We start from the raw sequence: 25,278 nt of genomic DNA, 5'->3' as shown, positions 1-25,278 counted from the left end.
GATGTACACAAGGGGTCTGATTCATTAAGGAACTTAAATTAAGAAGTTTCTTATTTAAGTCTCCTGGACTAAACCATGTTACAATGCAAGGGGTGAAAATTAGTTTTCTGTTTTGCAACACAGGTGAATCAGGCCCATGGTCACTGCAGTGTACTTAATGCCTCTGTGATGTCACTGGTGTCTAATGGACGGGTAGGTTGGTTTCTTATCAGTATCGGTTCAACATACAAACTGGCTGCCTCTGTGAGGCAGCAGATCCAGAAAGTTGTCCAATATAGTTAAGAAGTAATTTTTTCTCGCCTTTATCACATGATGTATGGCCCCAAAATGAATGAGTGAATTACTATCGGGCATGGTGGAAAATGCGGATGGAAACTGACCACTGTTGGACCTGTGCGTGTGATCACCTTCTGACTGCATTAAGAGACTGCAATGAAACCAGTAATCCGGCTACTCGACCATGTGCATAAAAGTCTGTGGGGTAGATTTACTAAAGCTTCTATAAAGGAAAAGTGGAGGTGTTGCTCATAGCAACCAATTAGATTATAGCTATCATTTTGTAGAATGTACCATATAAATGATAGCTAGAATCTGATTGGTTGCTATGGACAACACCTCCACTTTTCCTTCTTAGAAGATTTAGTAAATCTACCCCTGTATCTCTTCCAGTTTTACTGGGGGATTTGAGGAAGGGATGCACGTGATGGATACATGTCTTCTTTTTTTTCACTATAACTAGAAAAAAAAAAATAGGAAATGGGTATACTTAAAAATATTTATTTTTTAAAGGGGAAATTTAATAAAGACAATTTCACCAGCTTTGGCTTAGTTGTGTCCACATTTAACAAAACAGATTATGTAAAAAAAAAAAATTGACAATTTTTGACCCCCTAACTCGATTTCAGGAACATACTGATCCACTAATCTGAGGTACATAGACTTTAAACCCTTTAGAACTCAGACGTCTGTTCTAGAGGGATTCTAAAAACCAGTGATGTTAAAGTTAGAACATTTTGAATGAGATATACAATCATGAGCTCTTCTTTCATGTGACTTCTTAAAATAAATTGTTTGAATTTTCCTTTGCCAAAGAAATGAAGTACCAAAACATCAGGAAGTATGATGAGGAGGATCTGAACATCCTCACCTTTGAAGATCTGCTCTATTTCTCGTATCAAGTGGCGAAAGGAATGGAATTTCTTGAATCAAAGATGGTGAGTTTAGACTGCTCTTGACAGACAGAATTGTTCTTGAACTTGTGACCCATTGAATTGTTATTAGAACTGTCCCCGTCTTTGGTAATGGACACTGCTCTGCTTTTTATAGCATTGCTTAAAATAGACAGAACTGGTACTGTGGTGTAATTAAGAATTTATTATGAAAACAAATCATGGAAGCGCTGGAAAAAGGAGTTCACCCTCTATGTCAATCTCATAGTACAGTGTTTCTCAGCTCCAGTCCTCAGGACCCACTAACAGTGCAGGATTGCCGGTGACCAGTGAAATAATTATACCACCTGCTACACTGTGTCAGTCAGTAATGAATACACCTGTGCTCCAGCAAGGAGATATGGAAAACATGTACTGCTAGGGGGTCCTGAGGACTGTCATAGTAGCTTCCATTAATGAGAACTGCAAAATAAAACTGCTTCATTAGAGGATTGGAGAGAAGGGCAGAGACGTTTCTCAGACTCGACGTGCAGCAACGGCTTCTGGCAGCCTCACGTTATCCAGGCATTTGCTAAATACTGTGACCTGAAATAGAAAGAGAATAGAAAGATACAAGGACGTTGGGAAATATTGTTACATATGTCACAGTCAGAAAAGTGTGTGGAATCAGAGACATCTTAGAGAGAGATTTCTTAGACCTGGTTCTAGAGACATGTCTTCAAATATGCAAAGCTTCTGAGATGATTGAAGGGCCATCTGATCAGATGCTCAACAATAGCAGGTGCTGGGGGTACGGTGACTACAGGGTCTGGAGGTGAGGCTTCCTGCTCCCCCCGTAGACCTCGCTCTGCACTCAATGTCTTCTTCTGAGCAGTACATATGCATTGGGTGCATGAGCTGGACCGGGCATGCTCGGAGGAAGCCCTCCCCCAACTCTGCTCTATTGAGAACACAGAGTGGGCCATGGTGATGTGAATCGCCGGGGTCCCATCCAAATTATGCTATGGGGCCCAGCAATGCACTCTTGTATCTAATGACATTTTACATAAGAAAAATGGTAAAGATAAACTGAAGCCCTCTGATATCTTGTATACTGTAAATATTTTGGTATAGTCAGACATCAGAACTTGTGGTAATCATTTCTCAGCTCAGTGTAGACTGAGAAGCTTTGAGGCAATCACTAATGTAAGAATTGCAGGCTTTATATGCCAGACATATCACAGTACTAAAACAGAAAGCACAGACTGGGCAAGTAGCCACAGAAACGTAACACACAATGACACAGGATAATAATGAGTCTAAGCTCACTTTTATGGCAAGGCTTTAGGTCGTTTAGCTTTCCAGACCATACAGCTCCAGTATGCAGATTTTAAAGGTGATGGTTGCTTGTATGGCAAATATAAACCAGGGGCTAGATTTACTAAGCTGCGGGTTTGAAAAAGTGGGGATGTTGCCTATAGCAACCAATCAGATTCTAGCTGTCATTTAGTAGAAGGTACTAAATAAATGACAGCTAGAATCTGATTGGTTGCTATAGGCAACATCCCCACTTTTTCAAACCCGCAGTTTAGTAAATCTAGCCCTAGGAGTCTATTCCATCATAGAAGAACCCACCAGAATATCGCGAAAGGGAGTGCTGGTATCTTTGAGGCAATTATTCTCATTATTAGAGATTTCAATAAGTGTTTTGCAACCAAGCACCAGAAATTAAAACATATCAAAGCAGGGAGACTGCAGATGACTCAGGGTGATGACGCCACTCCGTTATGTTTACAAGTACAACTTGTGGTCTATTCATATACCTTCATTTACATGTAGACTTCCTCTGTACTGAGGTGCTGCAGGCCAAGTCCGTAAACAACGCACACAAATAGACTGCAGTTAGGTGAGTGCTGGGGAAGGTTAGGGGGAGGTAAATCCATCTGGGCAGTAGTTTAGGTTTATATATTACAGTCTCTTCTGTTATACATGGACAGGTCTTGAAATAATTCATTCTCTTACTCCTATTCCTCCACTGGTCGCAGGTAATTCCACAGCACTATATAAAAGGGTCTCACCACAAATAAATGCACCTCCTAGAAAATAGCCCGTTGTCTCTTAGCTGTAGAAATATACAATTATTTTATAGACGAGCTCTGCCCCCCATGGTGGTGACATATTAGTACAGAAGAGATTGGCCATCTGTGTTACTGCAAAAATAATAAACCAAATCCTTTATCCTACACAATATATGACCCTTGGATTTGCCTGTGTGTTTTAGGAAAATGACCTAAATCATAACTAAATTGTTGCAATTCATTTCTTGAATAGATTGAAATCTGAATATTTGAACTTTAAAGAGCTTGGTCTAAGATTGAGAAGCCGGCAACCGAATAAATGTTACCTAATTCCACATAGGGGTTACTGTTATAGTAATGCAGTTTTGGTTCTTATGGACGTGTGGATAGAGAGAAACATATTGAAATGCAGTAAGCAGTGGAGGCAAGGACACTAGTTGGATGGTTCTACCACAAGGGGGTGGGAGCTGTCACTGATCTGCCAGAGGAGGGGGGCACCTACTTACCCCATCCATTCACCTGTGTTGAATCTTATATTTATTTTCCTAGACTTTGATAGAGTAACTGATGATGATGATGACGGCTGGTATTGTTAGGGAAGGTAATAGTGCTGTTCTCTGCTAAGGCAGAGAAAATAGGGAACACCGTGAGGTGGGTGAGGGGAAAACATTAAATTGTCAATAGAATTTTGACATCTTGAATACAAATTAAATATACATAAAAGTAGTGCTAGCTTAAACAGTCCAACAGGAGAAAAAATACCATTCACACAATGATTACAGTAAAAAGACAAAATATTTGCAGGTGATATACTGTACAAAACACCAAGGAACTGCCCAACTGTCCCCTCCCAAAATAAAAATACCATTCATGTCTGACTATACCACCATTAAACTAGAGGCTACCTGCTCTTTCTACATGCGGAGCCTGGCACTGTGCCACCTGCTCCCTTCCAAATCACTGAGACCTGTACCCCTGCATTAGTCCTATGATGACCACGCTGGAATCACAGTGGGAGTAGAGGAGGTACAGGGGTGGAAGAGAGGAATTTCGCCCCCACGTACCTCCATGTACCTCCTCTACTCATGCTGCGAGTAACTAGTGCGTTTATTATAGTCAGTGCGGAAGAAAATGTCAGATGATTAGGGGGCGATTCAATGAAAAGCGTTGTGCAGCGGAGTGCTGCCGGAATGGTCACATAGGCACACACGTAGGCACTGCCGGAATGGTCACATAGGCACACACGTAGGCACTGCCGGAATGGTCACATAGGCACACACGTAGGCACTGCCGGAATGGTCACATAGGCACACACGTAGGCACTGCCGGAATGGTCACATAGGCACACACGTAGGCACTGCCGGAATGGTCACATAGGCACACACGTAGGCACTGCCGGAATGGTCACATAGGCACACACGTAGGCACTGCCGGAATGGTCACATAGGCACACACGTAGGCACTGCCGGAATGGTCACATAGGCACACACGTAGGCACTCCCGGAATGGTCACATAGGCACACACGTAGGCACTGCCGGAATGGTCACATAGGCACACACGTAGGCACAACACGGTTAAGCAACATTAAAGATTTCTCCTTGTACTCCATGGGGGTACGCAGGAAAATCTGCAATGTTGAGGTACCTGTAAATGTACATAGTCAGACATTGCGGTGATGTCCGACGGCGCATTGCCATGTGTCGGCACCATAGTTTGCATATTACCATATAATTCCTCCTGCAGTGACTTCATGAGGAATGCAAGCACTGAGGCCCCCGTGAGAGAGGATGACAACTTTGTCTCTGCCTCCCCTATGTATCTGCTTCCCCGGGGCTGGCGCTACCTTTATGAGTATCTAGGCGGTCGCCTGGAGCACTACTGATTAAAGGATTCCTAAAAGATAATGGGGCCTATTTAAGAATTAGTGTTATAGAAGTTTTGGACACTTACCGTAATTCCAACGCAAGTTGGAGTATCCCGCATATTTATGAATGTTACATCGCAGCAGATACCGTGGATATCTGCTGTTTTGCATTCTGTTTCATTTTTGGGAGCAGTCGCCATTCAATAGTATGGTGAATGCTCCCTAACGCAATCTAACCAGTTCCGAAAAAGAGGTTTTTTGGGAAATTTGTTATGCTAATGTACGAAGCTGGCGTACATCATTTTAAATGAAGACTACACTTCATTTTTCATTTATGTCCAACTCTTCGGAGCAGAGCTGAACAGCGCATGTGGGAAGGGATCATGTGATCCCTCCCTGTCACATAATCTCATTTCTTCATTCACTGCTGGAGGGTTCCTGTGCGCAGGCTCAAGATTTTCGTGCTACACATGCGCAATTTCATTGTAAAGAGAAACGAAGAAGACACGGAGGAGATTTGCAGACGAGCGCATTACGAAGAGGCGTGATAAGTATTTTTCTTTTATCACAGAAACAGCAGTTTATCGGAACTGCTGTTCCTGTGTTGGATTTTTAATAAATTTGAGAAATAGTTCAATCCTTATCCATGCCATAAGGATTGATAACTAGTTTTCATTTTTGACGAATACTGATAAATGTGCCCCAATTTCACGCATCCAGTGTTTTAAGTGCTTCGGTGGCGCCCCCCACATGGAGCTGCCGGCTGCTACGCCTCAATGCCAGTGATGCGCCACATTCCCAGTCTAAGGAGCAAAAGATGCCGCCCACATCTCCTGGCTGCTAAGTAGCAGAGGGGGCAGGGGGGCAATGCCCAAGGAAGGAGGACATTCCCTAGAGCGTCCACGGCACTTGCGCCAGCCCTGCTGCTTCCCAAGGTGTAATGGTCACCCCCCGGTGAAAGGCTGTATTCAGCAGCGGGGTTACATTTACTAGTTTTAAAAATATGCTGCCAAAAAGTAACGACTTTTAAACCAAACGTCTCTGGCATATTGTGTCTCCTTCAGTTACTCAGCCATAAGAGCCTTTCTGAGCACATGTTGTTTTCAAAATAAGTCTGTTTCTGTTTAATGTCGCTCTAAATTGGGCGCTATGAAGGAGTTTTACCAACATGTTGAGAAGGTGGGAGGTACGTACGCTGCTAGACGTAACTAGACACATGATGGGACACAGGGCTGATAGTACAACACTGCTTGGAGCTACTAGAGCATATCACTAATTACGATTATTTTGCAGTGCATTCACAGGGACCTTGCAGCCAGAAACATCCTTGTAACCGACGAAAAAGTGGCCAAAATATGTGACTTTGGACTGGCCAGAGATATCGTGAACGATTCAAACTATGTGGTTAAGGGCAACGTAAGTTTACATTTCCATTCATTTATATATTATCTATGGTAAGTTAAGAAATGAAATCTCTCTCTTTATATATAATAAATGTTGTGCGTTGATTTCTAACCTTTTGTGGGACTACCTGGGATTGTGAGTCATTTAGAGTGGGTGGGCACTGCTGTTACTAAGAGGTGCAGGGGAGTGCAGGATAATTTATTCCTTGCACACCTCATCATAGCCCACTCACAATCCCTGCACCCTGTCTATCGAAAGTAAAAGATTAATAAGAATATAATAGGAAAACCATAGTTGTATTTGTGTGAAAGCATCATTCCTATGCTATATATAAATTTATTATTTACTATTTATAAAATAAAAATATATTTATTCCAATTGTTCAAACGAACACACTTGTGACCTTAAAACAATAATCTTGTGCAGACTAAGGAAGTCATTCATGGATAAACCCACCAGGAATTAATGCTCTGATCATAAAGGCATAAAATGCTTCTTAATTAGTTAAGATTTCTTTAAGGAACACATAGGCAAGCCGAGGGGGTTTTTCCTAGTGCCTGGACCCCCCCCCCTCCAAGCCTGAGGCACTGTATAATTGAGGTGGCTGGACCCTGCCCCCGCTTCACACGGCTCTGCTTGAAAAGGGAGAGTTGCGTGCACCTAACAGTAGTGCATGCAGCATTGCCCATGTATATTATAAGGATAGGAAGAGATGGAGAGCAGCCAAGCACTGTCTAATATTATAGCCATGCCCGCAAGCTGGTCACACACACAGGTGGCGTGGTGTGGAAACCCCCCTTTACAAATCCTGCGTTTGCCCCTGGAACACAAGAGCTCCCTTGATATTGCCCAATGACATGTTTTGAAAAGAACACTCAGGACTAAACCGTTTTTTGGTTTCTGTAATAAACAAATCAGCAGCGCCATCTAGAGGCTGCATGCAGGTACTAAAGCAGTTTTATTTGTAATTTTTGTTTAGCAACTCTTCATTGATGTTTTTATTTATAACTCAGCGAATATTAATCATATGACTGAAAATGTTCAGCAGACATATGTGGATTAAGTTATATTCCAGCATGATCACATTTTACTTTTTTCTGTTTGTTCTAGGCCCGGCTCCCAGTTAAATGGATGTCTCCAGAGAGTATATTTGAAGGGATATATACCACCAGAAGTGATGTATGGTCATACGGCGTATTACTTTGGGAGATATTTTCTCTTGGTATGATATACTGCACTACAAATGTTTTCCTTAAAAATATATTCCATTTATAGATATAGTTCTTAATACTTTAATTTTCTTCATTTAGGAGTAAATCCGTATCCAGGCATGTTGGTCAATGCAAAGTTTTACAAACTCTTACAAAGTGGGTATAAAATGGACCAACCGTTCTACGCCACTGATGAAATGTAAGTGTACGAGACGTCTAAACATAACACAATGTCATAGATTACAATATCCTGACTACTGTGCTCTATTGTAATAAAAATGATAGTAAAAATAATAATACATTTTTGTAATATGTAACAAAATACACAGGAATACACATTTCTCGAGGCTCAATTATGAGGCTGCAAAATTGAGGTCTTTCTGCACCCGTGATTGTGATGTTATGTGCCTATGTTTGTGTATATCACCCAACCGTCCTGCCCTGAGGTCTCACCATCCCGATCGGGACAGCTTTATAGCTTATATAGTAGCATATATATTAGAGAGGAGCGGTTTGGATTTGGAGAAACCCGACGGATCAGAGTTTTGGGGTTTTGAGTGAAACAGAGCCATGAATCAGTTTCCGACGACAATTTCAGATTTCAAAACGAGGAAAAGCGTAGTTTTCGGGAAATTATCGATGCAAAACTTGCAGGAGTTTTGGATTGATGTCTTTTTATACATTAACATTTTTATTGTTCTTTTTCTCTTTTTATTTTTAAATAAATGCCTAACATTTTATACATACACAAGTACATGTGATATATTTCATATATAGTTTAACACACTAACAGCTGTGCGCCAGAATCCCATTTATCGTAATGTGTGTAGATGGAGATATGATGGATGATGAGTCACTAAGTGATGGAATTAGAGAACTGCACCCTTGTGGTGTCTTACGGTTTGGACTTGCCAGCAGAGTATTTATTCTCTCCTTTCTGCTGTAGCTGTAGACTCTAGAATCGGTTGCCTAATCTGCAATGATGGGATGGAACCGTTTAAACATTCTAGAACTGTTATTCTTATCTTTTATTTATAAGGTGCCACAAAAGGTCCGCAGCATCGTACATGAACTTTACAGTAGTCACAGACAGCAACGATCCACCATAATACATTACACAATACGTTATTAAACTAAACATAATTATACAAAGACCAGACATCTACTGATTTACAGATTACACACAGGTAACATGGTAATGCAGATGACGTTATTTACTGGACAGTGAGTAAGATTGATGGTAATGTCCAAGGTGACTTAGGCCTGTGCTCAGGAAACTAGGACTTAGGATGGACTAGGGAAGCAGAGGGTAATGGAAGAGTAGAAGGAGAGCACAGGTAAAGCGGGCGTTGCTTTTGAGAGCTTACTGTACATCCTTAAGGGAAGTCATAAGTGGGGTGGCATCATGTGGGGGGAGTGGAGGTGATAGCAGAGGCAAAGGAGTTAGGACATACTTGCCAACTCTCCCGGAATGTCCTGGAGCAGACAAGTCTCCCGCATCCCGCAATTCCCTGGCCAAAATAGCGCAATTTGCGGTGAATTGTGTCATTTTGGCCCCGTCCCCGCAACAAAACGTCATTTCCGTCGCGGGGGTGGGGCCAAAATGATGCGATTGGACGTGCCACGCCCATTCCCACCCTCTAGTAGTCACGCCCCTCTCCCGGACTGCACTGCCTGAAAGTAGGCAAGTATGAGCTAGGAGGGCTGATAGGCTTGAAAGTCACTCTTTTGTGAAAAGAATAAAAATAAAATAAACAGCTACCAATCATATACTTTCTTTAATTGTCCAACTTGTGCTAGATAGACACTATTACCCACCGGCTGCCGTGCTTCAGTGTGAATGTTCTGATGTCTAATCTGCAGTAATTCAGCAGAATGTTCCTCCTGACTGTACATGCCAGATGGGTACCATGCCCGCTGTGATTGTTTTTGTGCAGAAGTGTCAGCCCTGCTGAGCGGAGCTCCAGACATGTAATCAGTGAGCAGTCTCAGCCCTGTTAATCAGTTGTAATTCTGTAGACTTAATGCTCACCCTCAGTCATGCCTACTGCTTGCTTCACATACATTTTTAAGATCTGTTTTCTTCACAGATATTTCCTGATGCAGTCCTGCTGGGCCTTTGATTGTAAGAAAAGACCGTCTTTTTCACAACTGGTTTCTTTCTTAGGATATCAGATCTCAAATACAGAAGCTCTGGTATGTATCATGCATTGAGAAGTATATTGTAATGTTTCTGTTGTTACAGTCACCATGCAGGTGGCAAAATCGCAGTTTTATTGCTTGTCATTTAAAGGACAACTCAAGCACAAATTCTATATATGAAGTATGAAGGTACAGACTTACCTGGACTACAAGTCCCAGCATGCCCTGGCAGCTATTGACAGGTTATCTACTGGCAAAGCATGCTGGGACTTGTATTTTCACAACATCTGGACAGCCACAGGTTGGCCAGGTATGGTTTAGAGGCTCTCATAATATGTCTCTTCATTCACTCAAATTAAATAAAAATAAAAAAAAAGAGAAAACAGCTTAAAAGAGAGCTTATTTTAGTGTACATTTGGTACAAAAATCAATGTTAGTAAACTAGAATGGTAAACTGTGCCATTCCATCACTGAATCTGGGATGTTATTTAGATATGCCAGGTATAGGTAAACTGAAGATTGCCAAATTTTCCTTGACATGGCATGAGAGGAAAGAATGTATTGGGTTTTAAAAAGAAAAAAAAAGGTAACCTTTACATATTCCTCCTCCACCTTCCATCAGCTAGGTCACTCCCAGAAATCGTAGTCATATACAAAGGGAATCTGAAAGAGGTCAAAAAGCTCAAATGATAAAGCATGGTAATATTTTTATGTATAAATCTACCTGTGTAGATTGAGTATTTCTATCTGTTAGGATACTAACAAGCCAATCAAACAATATGTGGCTTCTTTACTACGCAGCTATAGTGATTTAAGATAGATAAACACCTCAACACTATGCGCTTTTGCAAATGTTGCTTTTAATCATTAGAACTCGCAGCAACTTGGACTGATTTAACAGTTCTAAAAGGTAAAGTCTTATAAATTCCCAACAGCTTTACTTGATTGTTAAGTGCATTATTTATTTAATATCCATTTTTACATTCTTGCAGTGGTTGGACATCTAAATAGATTCTAATCGGCCTTCTCCCCCAGAGAAGGCAACTTGTAACTATCAGGCCCTCCTCTTATTCCGGGTCTCTCTACAGCCTCTTAATGCTGTGAAGTTGGGGATACTTACTTTTCCATTGCATATAAAGATTATAGGTTAAAGGTTAATGTTTATGTTGACTTATTTTAATACTTTCCCATTTTAACTTAGGTGAAGGCATCGGATGCTGTTTAAGATATTTAAAGAGAGCCACACACGGCGCCTGATTACCAAACAACCAGACGTGTGACCAGACGACCTGCACATGTGGAGGGCCCCATGAATTGTGCTTGAGAGCTGACTCTATGAATACACCACCACTATTAGTGGTAGTCCACATTTTCCAGAGGACAGCAGACAGAAGTGATCTTGGGGCCACACTACAACGCTGGGTCTATTTGATTGAAAATGACCAATGCCTAAACCTATATGGTGACCAATGTGTATCAGCTACAATGTAAACCTACACATACTATCGTTTTTAGCACCTGTACTTCTTCTAAGAATCACGTATTAACAAGAACAAACAGAATACTATGTACAATATTTTTTATCACTATATTTTTACATTTTATGTATTAGTTGAGTTGAACTTTTTAAGTATTTGATTTTTGCTACTTGTAGTTAAATTGTTAAAAAAAAATGATAATTATCGATTTTATGTTTTTATTACTGTATATTTTTTTCTTGTGACGGTTTTGTATAAATTGTTAATCAGTTTAGTCAACCAACTAAGGGAGAGATTAGGAGAGTTCTTACCTTGTCCGGTTTTCGGATTTGGACTCAGCTGTAAGAGGAACGGAGGAGCTCTATAGCTTAGATAAGTGGAACCTTAGTTACGTATTTTACTAGGTGGTAGTGCAGCTTTAATATTATCTATTATCTATATCATACTTGCCAACATTTCCGTTTGGGCTTCCGGGAGATGCAGGCGGGGAGGTGGGCGTGCAGGTGACGTAATGACGCAAAATGCGTCATTTTACAGCGAGGGCGGGGCCAAACGCTGCGATTCCGGGTGAATCACGGCGTTTGACCCAAATTCTGCCCACTTCACTAGGAAGTGGGCAGATCAGGGAGATTTCCACATTCTCCCGGGAGTCTGGGAGACTTGCGCGAAATGCAGGAGACTCCCGGACATTCCGGGAGAGTTGGCAAGTATGATCTATATTTTCATACAACCACAAAGCACATGTGTGAGTGGTATATAGACAGGCCCGGCGCTCCCATTAGGCAAGGTTAGGCACTTGCCTAGGGCGCCGGGCTTTGGAGGGTGCCTGGAGGGCACAGAACTGGAAATTAATTTTAAAACTGTGCGGCGACTGCTGACCATACCTGTCACGGCCGCCGCACAGCATGCAGATGCACGGGGGAGGGGGGAGAGGCTACTGCTCACCACCGCCGCCTCTCTGCTCCATCTCCTCCCCTCCACTCACTAGTGTCAGTGAGTGGAGGGGAGGAGACGGAGCAGAGAGGCGGCAGTGGTGAGACAAGGTAAGAAAAGACGGGGTGAGGGGGAGGAGGGCGCCGATTTTTGCGGGGGGGGGGGGGGGGGAGAGGGCGCCGATTTTGCCTAGGGCGCCATGGACCCTAGCACCGGCCCTGTATATAGATGTTAATAAGTGTGAAACAGGCCAGAACCTATAATACTTGTACAAAGCATCTCTCATTTCTATTAGACATATACCACAAACTTGTGTGACATCACTTATTGGTCCATGATATTGTTCCATAACTGTATATGGAAGCCTATATAGGAGGATCACCTTATACAAAATCCGTACTCTCCCTATTTTATAATGACAAAGTGCTCTTTGCTAAGAGGGAGGGAGATTTATAAACCACAAACGCCGTAGATGCGTCTAGAATGTAAGAGGTGGCTTTTTACCTTGCACCGATAAATGTCATAAAATTGTTGTTTGTTTTTTGTCTTTGGTCAACAATGTAAAATGTAAATGAATCTATTGCTATAGATTGTGTATTGCACTGAACCTCATAAGCTATTGAGTATTTACATCACAAATCACAGGCATGTGGTGTATTTAAAAAGCATTATTTTATTCATTGATGAACTGTATTTTAGAATTGTTATCATTAGAATTCTCCTCTTGGTTTATTCTTACTCTATGACATGTCTATATTTTATGAAAAATAAAAAAAAACTCAGTTTTTTTAACATCAAAAAATAATTCACAACGCACCAAATTATCGCACATAGGTAAACTTTATCAGCCTGATTCAATAGGGAAAGGAAAGCAAAAATATGAGTAAGTTTGAACCTTGGCTAAACCATGTTGCAATGCAAGGGGTGCGAATGAGTTTATTATTTTGCAAATAAGTTAAATACTGGCTGTTTTTTCATGTAGCACACACATACTTGGTGGTCTCAAGAAGGCTAGTAACGCTTGTAATATCTGTATAGACGGATCCACTGAATACAAAAGATAGCTGTTACCGGATGTCACACCATGTTTAAAAATACTTTATATATGTGATAAAGTAAATAATATATTTTCAGCATTCTAGACGCTTTGTTGAAATTTAAATTATGTTTTTGTTTTATTTTATTTTTAAATAAAACTGAAATCTAGATTTAAAGTCGATCTGTCAACTACACATACTAAAGACAGCCATTTTGTGGGTGGAATTAATATTCAGTCCATCTCATGCTTCAGTGATGTCACTAGTTCCTTATGAATAGATTGGCTGAATATTGGATAAGCCAACAAAATGGCTGCCTCCACTATGTGTAGTCAATGGGTCCACTGTAGCTGTGGTAGCCAATGTGCTACATTTAGCACAGTATATTAGAACAACATGGAACAACCATTTTGCTTGATTATTTTTATGTAAGTTTTTGTATTAAATAATAAAATACATTGGACAGGTGGCAGGCAAATTGAAGTAGAAAACACCGGACTGCACGCATGTAACCATCAGGGGGTATATTTATTAAACTGTGGGTTTGAAAAAGTGGAGATGTTGCCTATAGCAACCAATCAGATTCTAGTTATCATTTATTTAGTACAGGCTACAAAATGACAGCTAGAATATAATTGGTTGCTGTAGGCAACATCTCCACTTTTTTAAACCCACAGTTTAGTTAATATACCCCTAGGACTGTGGCGGATGGGACTGCTACCAGGACTAACATCACCAGAGGCCCAAAATAAGCTCTTCTGTGTTATCTTCCACCATTGTGTACTATTCTCTACATATTGCTACGTTATAATGTCCTGTACCCAAAGGTGTTTGTGGCACATTTCATTAGGGTGCCCACCTTTAATTCATTCAGAAATCATTAACCCCTCATCCTCCATCAATCATTAACCCCCGTTCATAATCAGACGTGTGGTGATCCTCACATAACACTAGTTTTAGCAGACGGATTGCCTGCAGCACATGTGAAGGTAGACAGCGCTCTGCCTTGTTGGCTCTATTACCAGAGACATTATTTTACTGGAGGGACCATTCGATCGGAGGTGTAAGTGTGATTCTAAGAGGCACCGACAGTGAGCTGATACCATCTACAGCCGCCTTTGGGGAGAGCTGATCGGTATATTAATATCCTACTGATTGTGACCATCACCTCTTGTTATGTATATGCATCAGCTGGTTTACCATCTGCACTATTTTATAAGGGTCAATTTCGCTTAATCTAAGTGTTAAATCTTATTGTCATCTTGCTGGTATCTCTAGAAGAGGAAATTCCTGATCGTTGTTTGTATGTCTCCATTTATAAGTTTACAACGCAATCATTAATAAGTTGACAGCATTCTTCACACGGCTCGTATAGCCTGCAGCTCCGTTCTGCATCATCGTTATACGGAGACTTACCAGCTCAACTGGCCTTTGTCCATTATATATATATATATATATATATATATATATATATACATATATATATATATACACACACACTCCTGGCATGGTGTTATTTTATTATATAATTTAAGAGAGGAAATATGTTGATTGTAGCAATAACTTTTACTGTTATAATGTTAGTTCATATTGTTTTGAAATATCAATAAAAGTACATGTATATATCTTTTGATATCTGTGTTGACGTTACATTTGTGAATAGGTTGCACAATGTTTCTTTTTGTACTGGATGACGGTCAGCAGAGCAGGGAAAGTTGAATGTAATAATTCAGTGGGGGTCCAGATATGACAGAACGTTTCACCCCGTGCACATATACCACAAGGTACAATGTGCGAGTACAATTATCTCAGCAAACCGGTAAATGTACAGCTCAGTAGGATGGCATGAAAGAGCAGCCGTGGAACAAGAATAGGCACAATGGAGGCAAATGAGACCCAGGGGGTATATTTAATAAACTGCGGGTTTGAAAAAGTGGAGATGTTGCCTACGGCGACCAATCAGATTCTAGCTGTCATTTATTTAGTACATGCTACAAAATGAGAGCTAGAATCTGATTGGTTGCTATAGGCAACACCTCCACTTTTTCAAACCAGCAGTTTAGTAAACATACCCCCCAGAGTGTGCTGCCCAGTCATACATGACTTTTCTTTCAATATACCTGGTTTCCCTGGTGTCTCACTTTTGTACACATTGCAGACAGCCAGACACTGATTTATCGGTGACAATATTGAATAACTTACTTATAATATATAGCTGAATAGAAAATTGAAATGTCACTTCAGTGTTTTATTGAATGTTTGGCAAAATTGTTCTCCAGTGTAAAAAAAATTATATAATGAAGCGTACAGATTTGTTTTATTTATAATGGCATGGCTCAATATATATTTAATAAACTTAATACCACAGATTAATTTCTTCCACGCACAAACCTCTCAACAGGCATAACACTATCTCTTACCATCTAATAAATAAAAACACCGACAACTTCTGCTTTGGCTAAATAGGTCACAGTTTATTAATATGTATAAACCTGGTGGCGGCGAGAGCACTTGCCGTCAGCTAACCACTAAAAGCTAAACCAGACAGTGTACGACCAATAGGTCTACCACTGGTACCAGGACCTAGTCCCTTACGATTGGCCGGTGCTAAATCTGGCGTAATAGTGACCACATCACTTCTGGGCTCACGATGAAGTGCCGTACAATGCAGGACAAAGGGTCCCCGCACAGGGTAACCAAGAACCAGGGTACTTCAAAGTATGTGGTGGTATTAGCCAATCAGCAATAACACCGTACGCCCTGGTTTGCCGACTGCAAGAGCATCGGGGATACTTGAACATACTGATGACATCCCCGCACTGGGGATACTTGAACATACTGATGACATCCCCGCACCGGGAATACTTGAACATACTGATGACATCCCCGCCCCGGGAATACTTGAACATACTGATGACATACCCGCACCGTGGATACTTGAACATACTGATGACATCCCCACACCGGGGATACTTGAACCTGCTGATGACATCCCCTCACGGGGATACTTGAACATACTGATGACATCCCCACATCGGGGATACTTGAACATACTGATGACATCCCCGCACTGGGGATACTTGAACATACTGATGACATCCCCGCACCGGGAATACTTGAACATACTGATGACATCCCCGCCCCGGGAATACTTGAACATACTGATGACATCCCCGCACCGTGGATACTTGAACATACTGATGACATCCCTGCATCGGGGATACTTGAACATGCTGATGACATCCCCTCACGGGGATACTTGAACATACTGATGACATCCCTGCACCGGGGATACTTGAACATATTGATGACATCCCCACACCGGGGGTACTTGAACATACTGATGACATCCCCACACCGGGGGTACTTGAACATACTGATGACATCCTCGCACCGGGGATACTTGAACATACTGATGACATCCCCGCACCGTGGATACTTGAACATGCTGATGACATCCCTGCACCGGGGATACTTGAACATATTGATGACATTCCCACACTGGGGGTACTTGAACATACTGATGACATCCCTGCACCGGGGATACTTGAACATATTGATGACATTCCCACACTGGGGGTACTTGAACATACTAATGACATCCCAGCACCGGGGATACTTGAACATACTGATGACATCCCCGCACCGTGGATACTTGAACATACTGATGACATCCCCGCACCGGGGATACTTGAACATACTGATGACATCCCTGCACTGGGGATACTTGAACATACTGATGACATCCCCGCACCGGGGATACTTGAACATACTGATGACATCCCCGCACCGGGGATACTTGAACATACTGATGACATCCCTGCACCGGGGATACTTGAACATACTGATGACATCCCCGCACCGTGGATACTTGAACATACTGATGACATCCCTGCACCGGGGATACTTGAACATACTGATGACATCCCCTCACCGTGGATACTTGAACATACTGATGACATCCCTGCACCGGGGATACTTGAACATACTGATGACATCCCCTCACCGTGGATACTTGAACATACCGATGACATCCCCGCACCGGGGATACTTGAACATATTGATGACATCCCCACACCGGGGGTACTTGAACATACTGATGACATCCCTGCACCGGGGATACTTGAACATATTGATGACATCCCCACATCGGGGATACTTGAACATACTGATGACATCCCCACATCGGGGATACTTGAACATACTGATGACATCTCCGCACCGGGATACTTGAACATACTGATGACATCCCCGCACCGGGATACTTGAACATACTGATGACATCCCCGCATCGGGGATACTTGAACATACTGATGACATCCCCGCACCAGGGATACTTGAACATACTGATGACATCCCCGCACCGTGGATACTTGAACATACTGATGACATCCCAGCACCGTGGATACTTGAACATACTGATGACATCCCCACATCGGGGATACTTGAACATACTGATGACATCCCCGCACCGGGGATACTTGAACATATTGATGACATCCCCGCACCGGGGATACTTGAACATACTGATGACATCCCCACATCGGGGATACTTGAACATACTGATGACATCCCCACATCGGGGATACTTGAACATACTGATGACATCCCCGCACCAGGGATACTTGAACATACTGATGACATCCCCGCACCGTGGATACTTGAACATACTGATGACATCCCCGCACCGGGGATACTTGAACATACTGATGACATCCCCGCACCAGGGATACTTGAACATACTGATGACATCCCCGCACCGGGGATACTTGAACATACTGATGACATCCCCGCACCCGGGATACTTGAACATACTGATGACATCCCCACATCGGGGATACTTGAACATACTGATGACATCCCCGCACCGGGGATACTTGAACATACTGATGACATCCCCGCATCGGGGATACTTGAACATACTGATGACATCCCCACACCGGGGATACTTGAACATACTGATGACATCCCCGCACCGGGGATACTTGAACATACTGATGACATCCCCGCACCGGGGATACTTGAACATACTGATGACATCCCCGCATCGGGGATACTTGAACATACTGATGACATCCCCACACCGGGGATACTTGAACATACTGATGACATCCCCGCACCGGGGATACTTGAACATACTGATGACATCCCCGCATCGGGGATACTTGAACATACTGATGACATCCCCACATCGGGGATACTTGAACATACTGATGACATCCCCGCACCGGGGATACTTGAACATACTGATGACATCCCCGCACCGGGGATACTTGAACATACTGATGACATCCCCGCATCGGGGATACTTGAACATACTGATGACATCCCCACACCGGGGATACTTGAACATACTGATGACATCCCCGCACCGTGGATACTTGAACATACTGATGACATCCCCGCACCGTGGATACTTGAACATACTGATGACATCCCCGCACCGTGGATACTTGAACATATTGATGACATCCCCACATCGGGGATGCTTGAACATACTGATGACATCCCCGCACCCGGGATACTTGAACATACTGATGACATCCCCGCACCGGGGATACTTGAACATATTGATGACATCCCCGCACCCGGGATACTCGTAGAAACTGATCATGTCCCCGCACCGGGGTTCATCTGATCCGATGACCTCTGCCCAGCTGACCCATCTGGAACTGAGAAGTGGACAAGCCAACTGGATAATCGCAACCATCATGTGTCAAGTCAGTATTGTGACCCCAACATCTCGCTGTTAAAGCAGTCCTGACATATGGCCAGGAGGCATCTAGCTACCATAACGGAAAATCCGTCGTAATCTGTGGCCGATCCAAAATAAATGAAGGTGTCACAGTGATATGGGACCAAGCTGATAATGGCCAAATACTACATGAATTACGCCACATAACATTTGAGGCAAGGAGGGGTATAGCCCCAGAACAAATTTTGACAGCCCATTTTTTCAAGCCGCAGCGGTAGCTGCCCCAATCCTATTTGAAAGGGTGCTGAGTTTCTTTCAGTTAATGCTATAATATCGATGGCTGGTGAAACAGTTGTTCCCAGCTGTAGCCTAGTCAGGGAAGAATATTCAAAAAGGCGCACCCCTAAAGCTACAGGCTATATACTCCATACCAAAGCAACTGGACATATGATCAGGTTGACATGTACAGTGATGGATACTAATGCTCGTTACCAAAATGGTACTTCTGGAGCCTCAGAACGATAGTCATACATCAAGCGTCTCTGATCTAGTGTCATACAGGAAGACGGGGCTGCAGGTGATTCCAGACTGTAACATTTCCTTCAAGTTTATTTCAACACAATAACTAGTCATGGGGGTGCTACCACCTTGACGGGAAATACAGGATAAGCCTCCAATGATCTCAATGACACCGTCTAGAATATTGGTATAATATGCCCTAAGTATTAAAGGGCTTGTGAGTAACAAGAGGTGTATAATGTCTATATAACATGAAAGAGCCTGATAGATGGTATTACAACTAATGCAAGCACCTCATTCTAGTGGTATTACACTATGTCCTATCTAAATTATTAACAAGTGCAAAGTGTGGTGAGGAAAGGGGCTGAACGTGGGCATGATCACAATGTGACACTTTGTCGGATGGTTCTGCACCTATGCCCTCAAACTACAAATGGCGATGGATACTCATGGCTGATATAACAACCTGCATATTTACTGGATAGAGCTGACATGAACACTCAAAATTGCAAAATATCGTAAACCACGAGTCTCTAGATTGTGGGACACAAGTTCGTAAATGGACGAAAAAGGAAATTTGAGTGGGCCACAGGGGGCAGGGGCGAAAAAAGGAGCTATATAGAATTCTCCCATAAATATGGGAATTAATAAATAATATATCTCAGTGACACTGTACAGCAACTACGATGATCCAGTATACTGGCATTGCAAGAAAGCAGCGACACAATGGGTGTCAGGTAGGTCATATAAACCCGCCATACTCTAAACATGCGTATACTAACTCAAATTTAAAATTGCATAAGCACCAGGGTATACAGATACAACAATAGAGGCACTGCAAAAGCAACACAGATGGCTCATTGGACCCAATGTCCGGATCTAAAGTAATAACCAGGGGAAGAGGTATAATAGCACACCTATATTAGGTGCCCATCGACACATAGGTAGGTCAGCCCTACCTATGTGTCGATGGGCACCTAATATAGGTGTGCTATTATACAGCCAAAATTTGAGTGTATCATAAACTCCCCTATGTATGAAGAGTGGGTAATGGCATTTAAATATGACATAAAATGTGTAGTGTAGGAACATGTAGAAGCTGCGTCATACTCACGGCAGAGGCGCTGTAAGTCATGTATCCCGTCGCTCCTGTACGTCTTGCTGCCCGCCGTTGGTTATCAGCCCATCGTTCTACTCGGACACCTGGGAGGCTCCTGTGTGCCTTTGATAAACTTCTCCGTCCCGTAGCAACTGTGTTACTGAAGGGGGAAACATGCAGGTCCGGATTAACCATAGGGCTAACTGGGCTACAGCCCAGGGGCCTATGGCATCCAGGGGGCCCTTGAAAGTGCTCAGCAGCAGTATTGATTGGCTGGGGGCGCCCCCGGCGCGATCAGTGCTGCTGAGAACTTTCACTGCGGTCCTTCCCCGGCGAGCTGTAGTCTCCTTACTGAGGAGATCTCGTGAGTCTCACTCTCACGAGATCTCCTCAGTAAAGAGCGTAGGATAAATAGGGACTTGGGGTGTATACTGCTGCACCATGCACCGCAGGGAGTGGTTATTATGTTGTTAGAGCGTACTTAGGTTCAGCTGATGAGGAATTTGCTTTTATTTATTTTTATTGTTTTCTCAATTTTTTTTTTTTTTTTTAAGTTATTGGTTTATTTATTGCAATTAATTGAATGTACACTTAAAGGTTCTTGGAGCAGGGGTTGTAAATGTAAGCATTCGTTTAAAGTGGACCATGTTAAATGAGGAACTAAAAACTTTAAATGTAGGTTAGTGGGGCACCAAAAATGAATAAAATTCACCATTTTTAATTCCTTTTGTGCAGCCTGGCCATTATACTACTAAATTGTTATAGCATCAGAAATGACTAGTGACACAGGCAGGAGACTGGGGGGCTGCCTGTACTACCTATGCTGGCTCAGCGAGAGAAGCAAGGGAATGGGGAATGCAGATTTTGCAGCAGACTAGACATGATGAAGGGGGAGGGGGCCTGGTGAATTCACTCTAAACCCCCGTTCATAGGCTGATGAACAGGGGGTGGACGTTGCCCGGGTCCCTTATGTGCCTGGGACCCGGCTCATTAGAACTCCTATGGTGGCTCAAAATAAAAAACAAAACTAAGTTTCTCCCCCATAGCAGTCTGACAAGGACAGCAGCTAAAGGAGGGGTGGGGAAGAGACTGAAGGGGACTTGTAACGAACCATGTATGGGGGGGGGGTAGCATTTCAGGCAGGCTATGGCAGCAGAGGGAGAAGCAGTAAAAAAGGGAAACACTGAGGTAAAATTTATAAAGATGAAAAAGAGGAAAAAGGAAAGAATATAGGTAGGAGGGAGGTGGTGACTGGAAAAATTGGAAACTAAAGAAAAAGCAGGGGAGAGGGGAGAGGGGAGAGGAGAGAAGTAAGTGATAAAAGATAAAGCAAGAGCTAAGGAATAGATAAAGAATCAGAAAACAATATGTTTAGCAAAATATACAGAAGTTTATTAAATATACAGCTACTCAGCAGCTCGTCTGTTCACACTGGATCTCAGTGTGGACATTTCTGAGGTAAAATTACTGGTAAAACAGGGAAAAGGCAGCAGAGAAAGATAAAGTAAAAATGCTTCAGAGGGGGGGGGGGGGGATCCATGAGGGAGAGAGATGGGAATATGTGTGAGGTAAGGAGCACAGGGACACAGGAATGTAAAGTGAGGAACAAGTACAGTAAGGACAGATATGAGGTAAATTATGTCTGAAAAGAGACGATGGGGTATATTTACTAAACTGTGGGTTTGAAAAAGTGGAGATGTTGCCTATAGCAACCAATCAGATTCTAGCTGTCATTTTGTAGAATGCACTAAATAAATCTGACTAGTTGCTATAGGCAACATCTCCACTTTTCCAAAGCCGCAGTTTAGTAAATCTAGCCCAATATCAGCAAAAACAGTTTAAATACAGCTCAAAGACAGTAATGGTATCAAACTGCAGCTACTCAGCAGACACAGCCACTCAGCCTGATGTCTGCCATGGAAGAGGACCCAGCATCCATTGCGTGAGAATATCTGGGGACACATTCCAAACACTCCCACAGGATTCTATTGGCTGGTGAGATATAACAACTTAACCCTTAATAGGTAAGTGCTTTATTCTTGAACATGTGGATAAGTTTAAGGTCGTTCGGCTTAATGTGCCTCACTTTACATTATGTTTCATGCGTGTCTACAATCTATGAGCCTGAGTCATTAAGGAGCGTATCTGCAGAGAGAAGGAAAGCCCCAGGCAAATCAGCTCTACTTCCGTAGTCAACAAGAAACAGATCTCAAGATACAGTCTTTGCTGAATACAGGTGTATTTAGTCTCTGCTCTATTACACAGAACACTACAGGATACATACCCGTCAGCTCCAGCAGCAGCCGCACAATACAGTGACTAGATAAATATCATACATGCACACTTTTAAGATTTCTCCCCCAGGAGATCCATGGGGTAGGAGGAGCGTGTGGTGACATTTCGCGTCACCATAGCCCCGCCCCCACGATAAAAAGTCAAAATTCACGGCATTGAATGGAGGGGGCGGAGCCTAATGACACGATTAAGCCCCGCACCCTCCATTCACTTCCGTGAATTTCGCCAAATTTCGAGAGTGTTGCCTACTCTTCCGGGAGTCCGTGAGGACTCCCATAAATTCGGGAGCCTCCCAGGAATTTCGGGAGAGTAGGCAGGTATGATAAATATAAAAAAAATATCACATCATTTTGGCCCGCCCCTAATCGATTGTCACAATTTTGACCAATTACAGCAGGGGTGGGGCTAAGATCACACAATATTTGCGCCATTAGGCCCCGCCCCCTGCCACTTATCTATTGCAGGAGCGAGAATTGGGAGGTCACCCGGAAATGCGGGAGTCTTCTGGACATTCCGGGGTAGTAGGCAACTATGCGTTAAAGAAAAAGAGCTAATGAATTTCTAGAGACTGAAGTGTCTTTAACATTTCTGTCTCCATTACTGAAGTCATGTTGTCTTACCTGTCAGTCTTTGATTAAATCTTGGTCTCCATGAAAATGGCCACCTCCATAGGCATCAATACATGGATATAGGACACAATTTCCTAACTGTGTCATCATGCCCCTATTTCAGGGAGTCTCCCTGACATTCAGTGAGAGTTGGCAAGTATGCCTAGAGCTGGTTGTAGTTAAATCAAGGGATCCCACGCTCACCTCCCCCCTCCCTCCCGATTTTGCTACTACCTCATTTCAAAAGCGACCCTGATAATATATGAAATTTACGCGTCCACATACGGTCGAGCAGTTAGTTGTTTTTAGGGAATTGGCAAGATGGCTGCATGCTCATAGATATCACGTTATCACATAAAATGCCTGCCTCCATTGTGTGCAGGCTGCAGGGACACTTTAGTAGGTATGTGGTGAAATTTACCCCTTGTGTTTCATGCTCAAAAGACTGAGAAGCCATTATTCTGCCTCAGGTGGTGTCTGAAAACAGTGCCCCCTTCTTGTCACTTCTATAAATGAACGTAAACATTTCTATATGAGTCGTGTTTAAGACAGATATTGTATTTTCTAAACAACATTAGATCTGCCAGCAAGGTAAACACCACAAATTTAGATTTATCCATTGTCTTTTTTTAATGTATCCCCATGTTTTTGCTGCCCATCAAGGGTAAAATTCAGCAATGGATGCATTATTATCATTATCACAGGAAACGCTTAAAATGTATAGATTTATTACAGAAAAAAACAATATAAATAATATAAAGTAGACACCGGTAGAAACATCTATAATGTAATAAATGTATTGTTACTTTTCCATTTGTTGTGCTCCTCTTTATCAATAAAGCACCGCTTGCTTAATATGACTCCATACATCAGAGGAGCTCAAACTCAGTGCTCAAGAGCTACCAACAGTTCATGTTTTCAGGATTTCTTTAATCCATGCACAGGTGAGTTAATCTATTTCCCTGGGTCAGTAATTATCCCACCTGTTTCTACAGACAGACATCCTGAAAACATGACCTGCTGGTAGCTTTTGAGGGCTTGGACACCTCTCTCACACGTTTTGATCTTGTGAGGGAATTCAGTTTGCACACATTTCATTTTATTGTAAATATTTAGTAATTGTGTTTGGAAAGATGTCATATAGATAATCAATAATTGTATCCTGAACTTTAGGGAAACTGCCAGCTCATCTATTAAATAATATAACAGACCTTAGAGAATATAGTTTAAAAGTATGTGGGAGTATTTAATTCAAAATGAAAACAGCTGAGTATATGGGAATTTATTTTTTAACCAAAATCTGGTGTGCAGTGGACTTCAGCTGGAAAGGTCCGTGACCTCACGGTTCAGTAACCAGGTGGAAATAAACATTAACTGAACATTTAAACCTGATTTCACTTGCTGGAGGTTTTACAGTCCTGTGTCCTTACTTCCACTAGCTGGGTCAGCAAGATGGATATAGAAACGATAAACTCCATGAATTATGAGCAATTCCTGGATGTGTTCGGGAACATCATAGAGAAATGTCTGCTTATCCCTGCTGCCGTCTGGTCCAAGAGGCCTTTTTCCAGTGTTCACGAGCTGGAACAGAGTGTATTCGAGTTTATTGAATCCCTGCCTTTATCTGGTAAGATCATGACCTTTCTTCTTTCCTCCATGCGTTTATTTAGGACCTTCTTTTACTGTCCGGTGGAGAGAGAATGAGTTTTCACTCTAGGCTCAAGTTAAAACATTTATGTGTAGTTTTGTTTTATGCTAATGGGCAG

The 25,278-nt window shown here is 42.5% G+C and overlaps 1 protein-coding gene across 1 annotated transcript in view; it reads left to right on the top strand.

Moving 5' to 3' along the window:
• FLT3 (fms related receptor tyrosine kinase 3) overlaps window positions 1-12,249 on the top strand; it is a 91,939-nt gene extending 79,690 nt beyond the window's left edge. Inside the window, exons 19-24 of the mRNA XM_075198941.1 lie at window positions 1,093-1,214; window positions 6,385-6,507; window positions 7,606-7,717; window positions 7,806-7,905; window positions 9,797-9,902; window positions 11,050-12,249. Of these exons, the coding sequence (XP_075055042.1) occupies window positions 1,093-1,214; window positions 6,385-6,507; window positions 7,606-7,717; window positions 7,806-7,905; window positions 9,797-9,902; window positions 11,050-11,073 (587 nt within the window). The 3' untranslated portion in view covers window positions 11,074-12,249. The remainder of the gene's footprint in view (window positions 1-1,092; window positions 1,215-6,384; window positions 6,508-7,605; window positions 7,718-7,805; window positions 7,906-9,796; window positions 9,903-11,049) is intronic.
• Window positions 12,250-25,278: the final 13,029 nt, after the last annotated feature.

This window comes from Mixophyes fleayi, chromosome 2 (assembly GCF_038048845.1).
Source record: "Mixophyes fleayi isolate aMixFle1 chromosome 2, aMixFle1.hap1, whole genome shotgun sequence".
In the NCBI taxonomy this organism is placed as follows: domain Eukaryota; kingdom Metazoa; phylum Chordata; class Amphibia; order Anura; family Limnodynastidae; genus Mixophyes; species Mixophyes fleayi.
The sequence above is the reverse complement of the archived record's forward strand: the minus strand, read 5'-3'. Positions and strand labels throughout refer to the sequence as shown.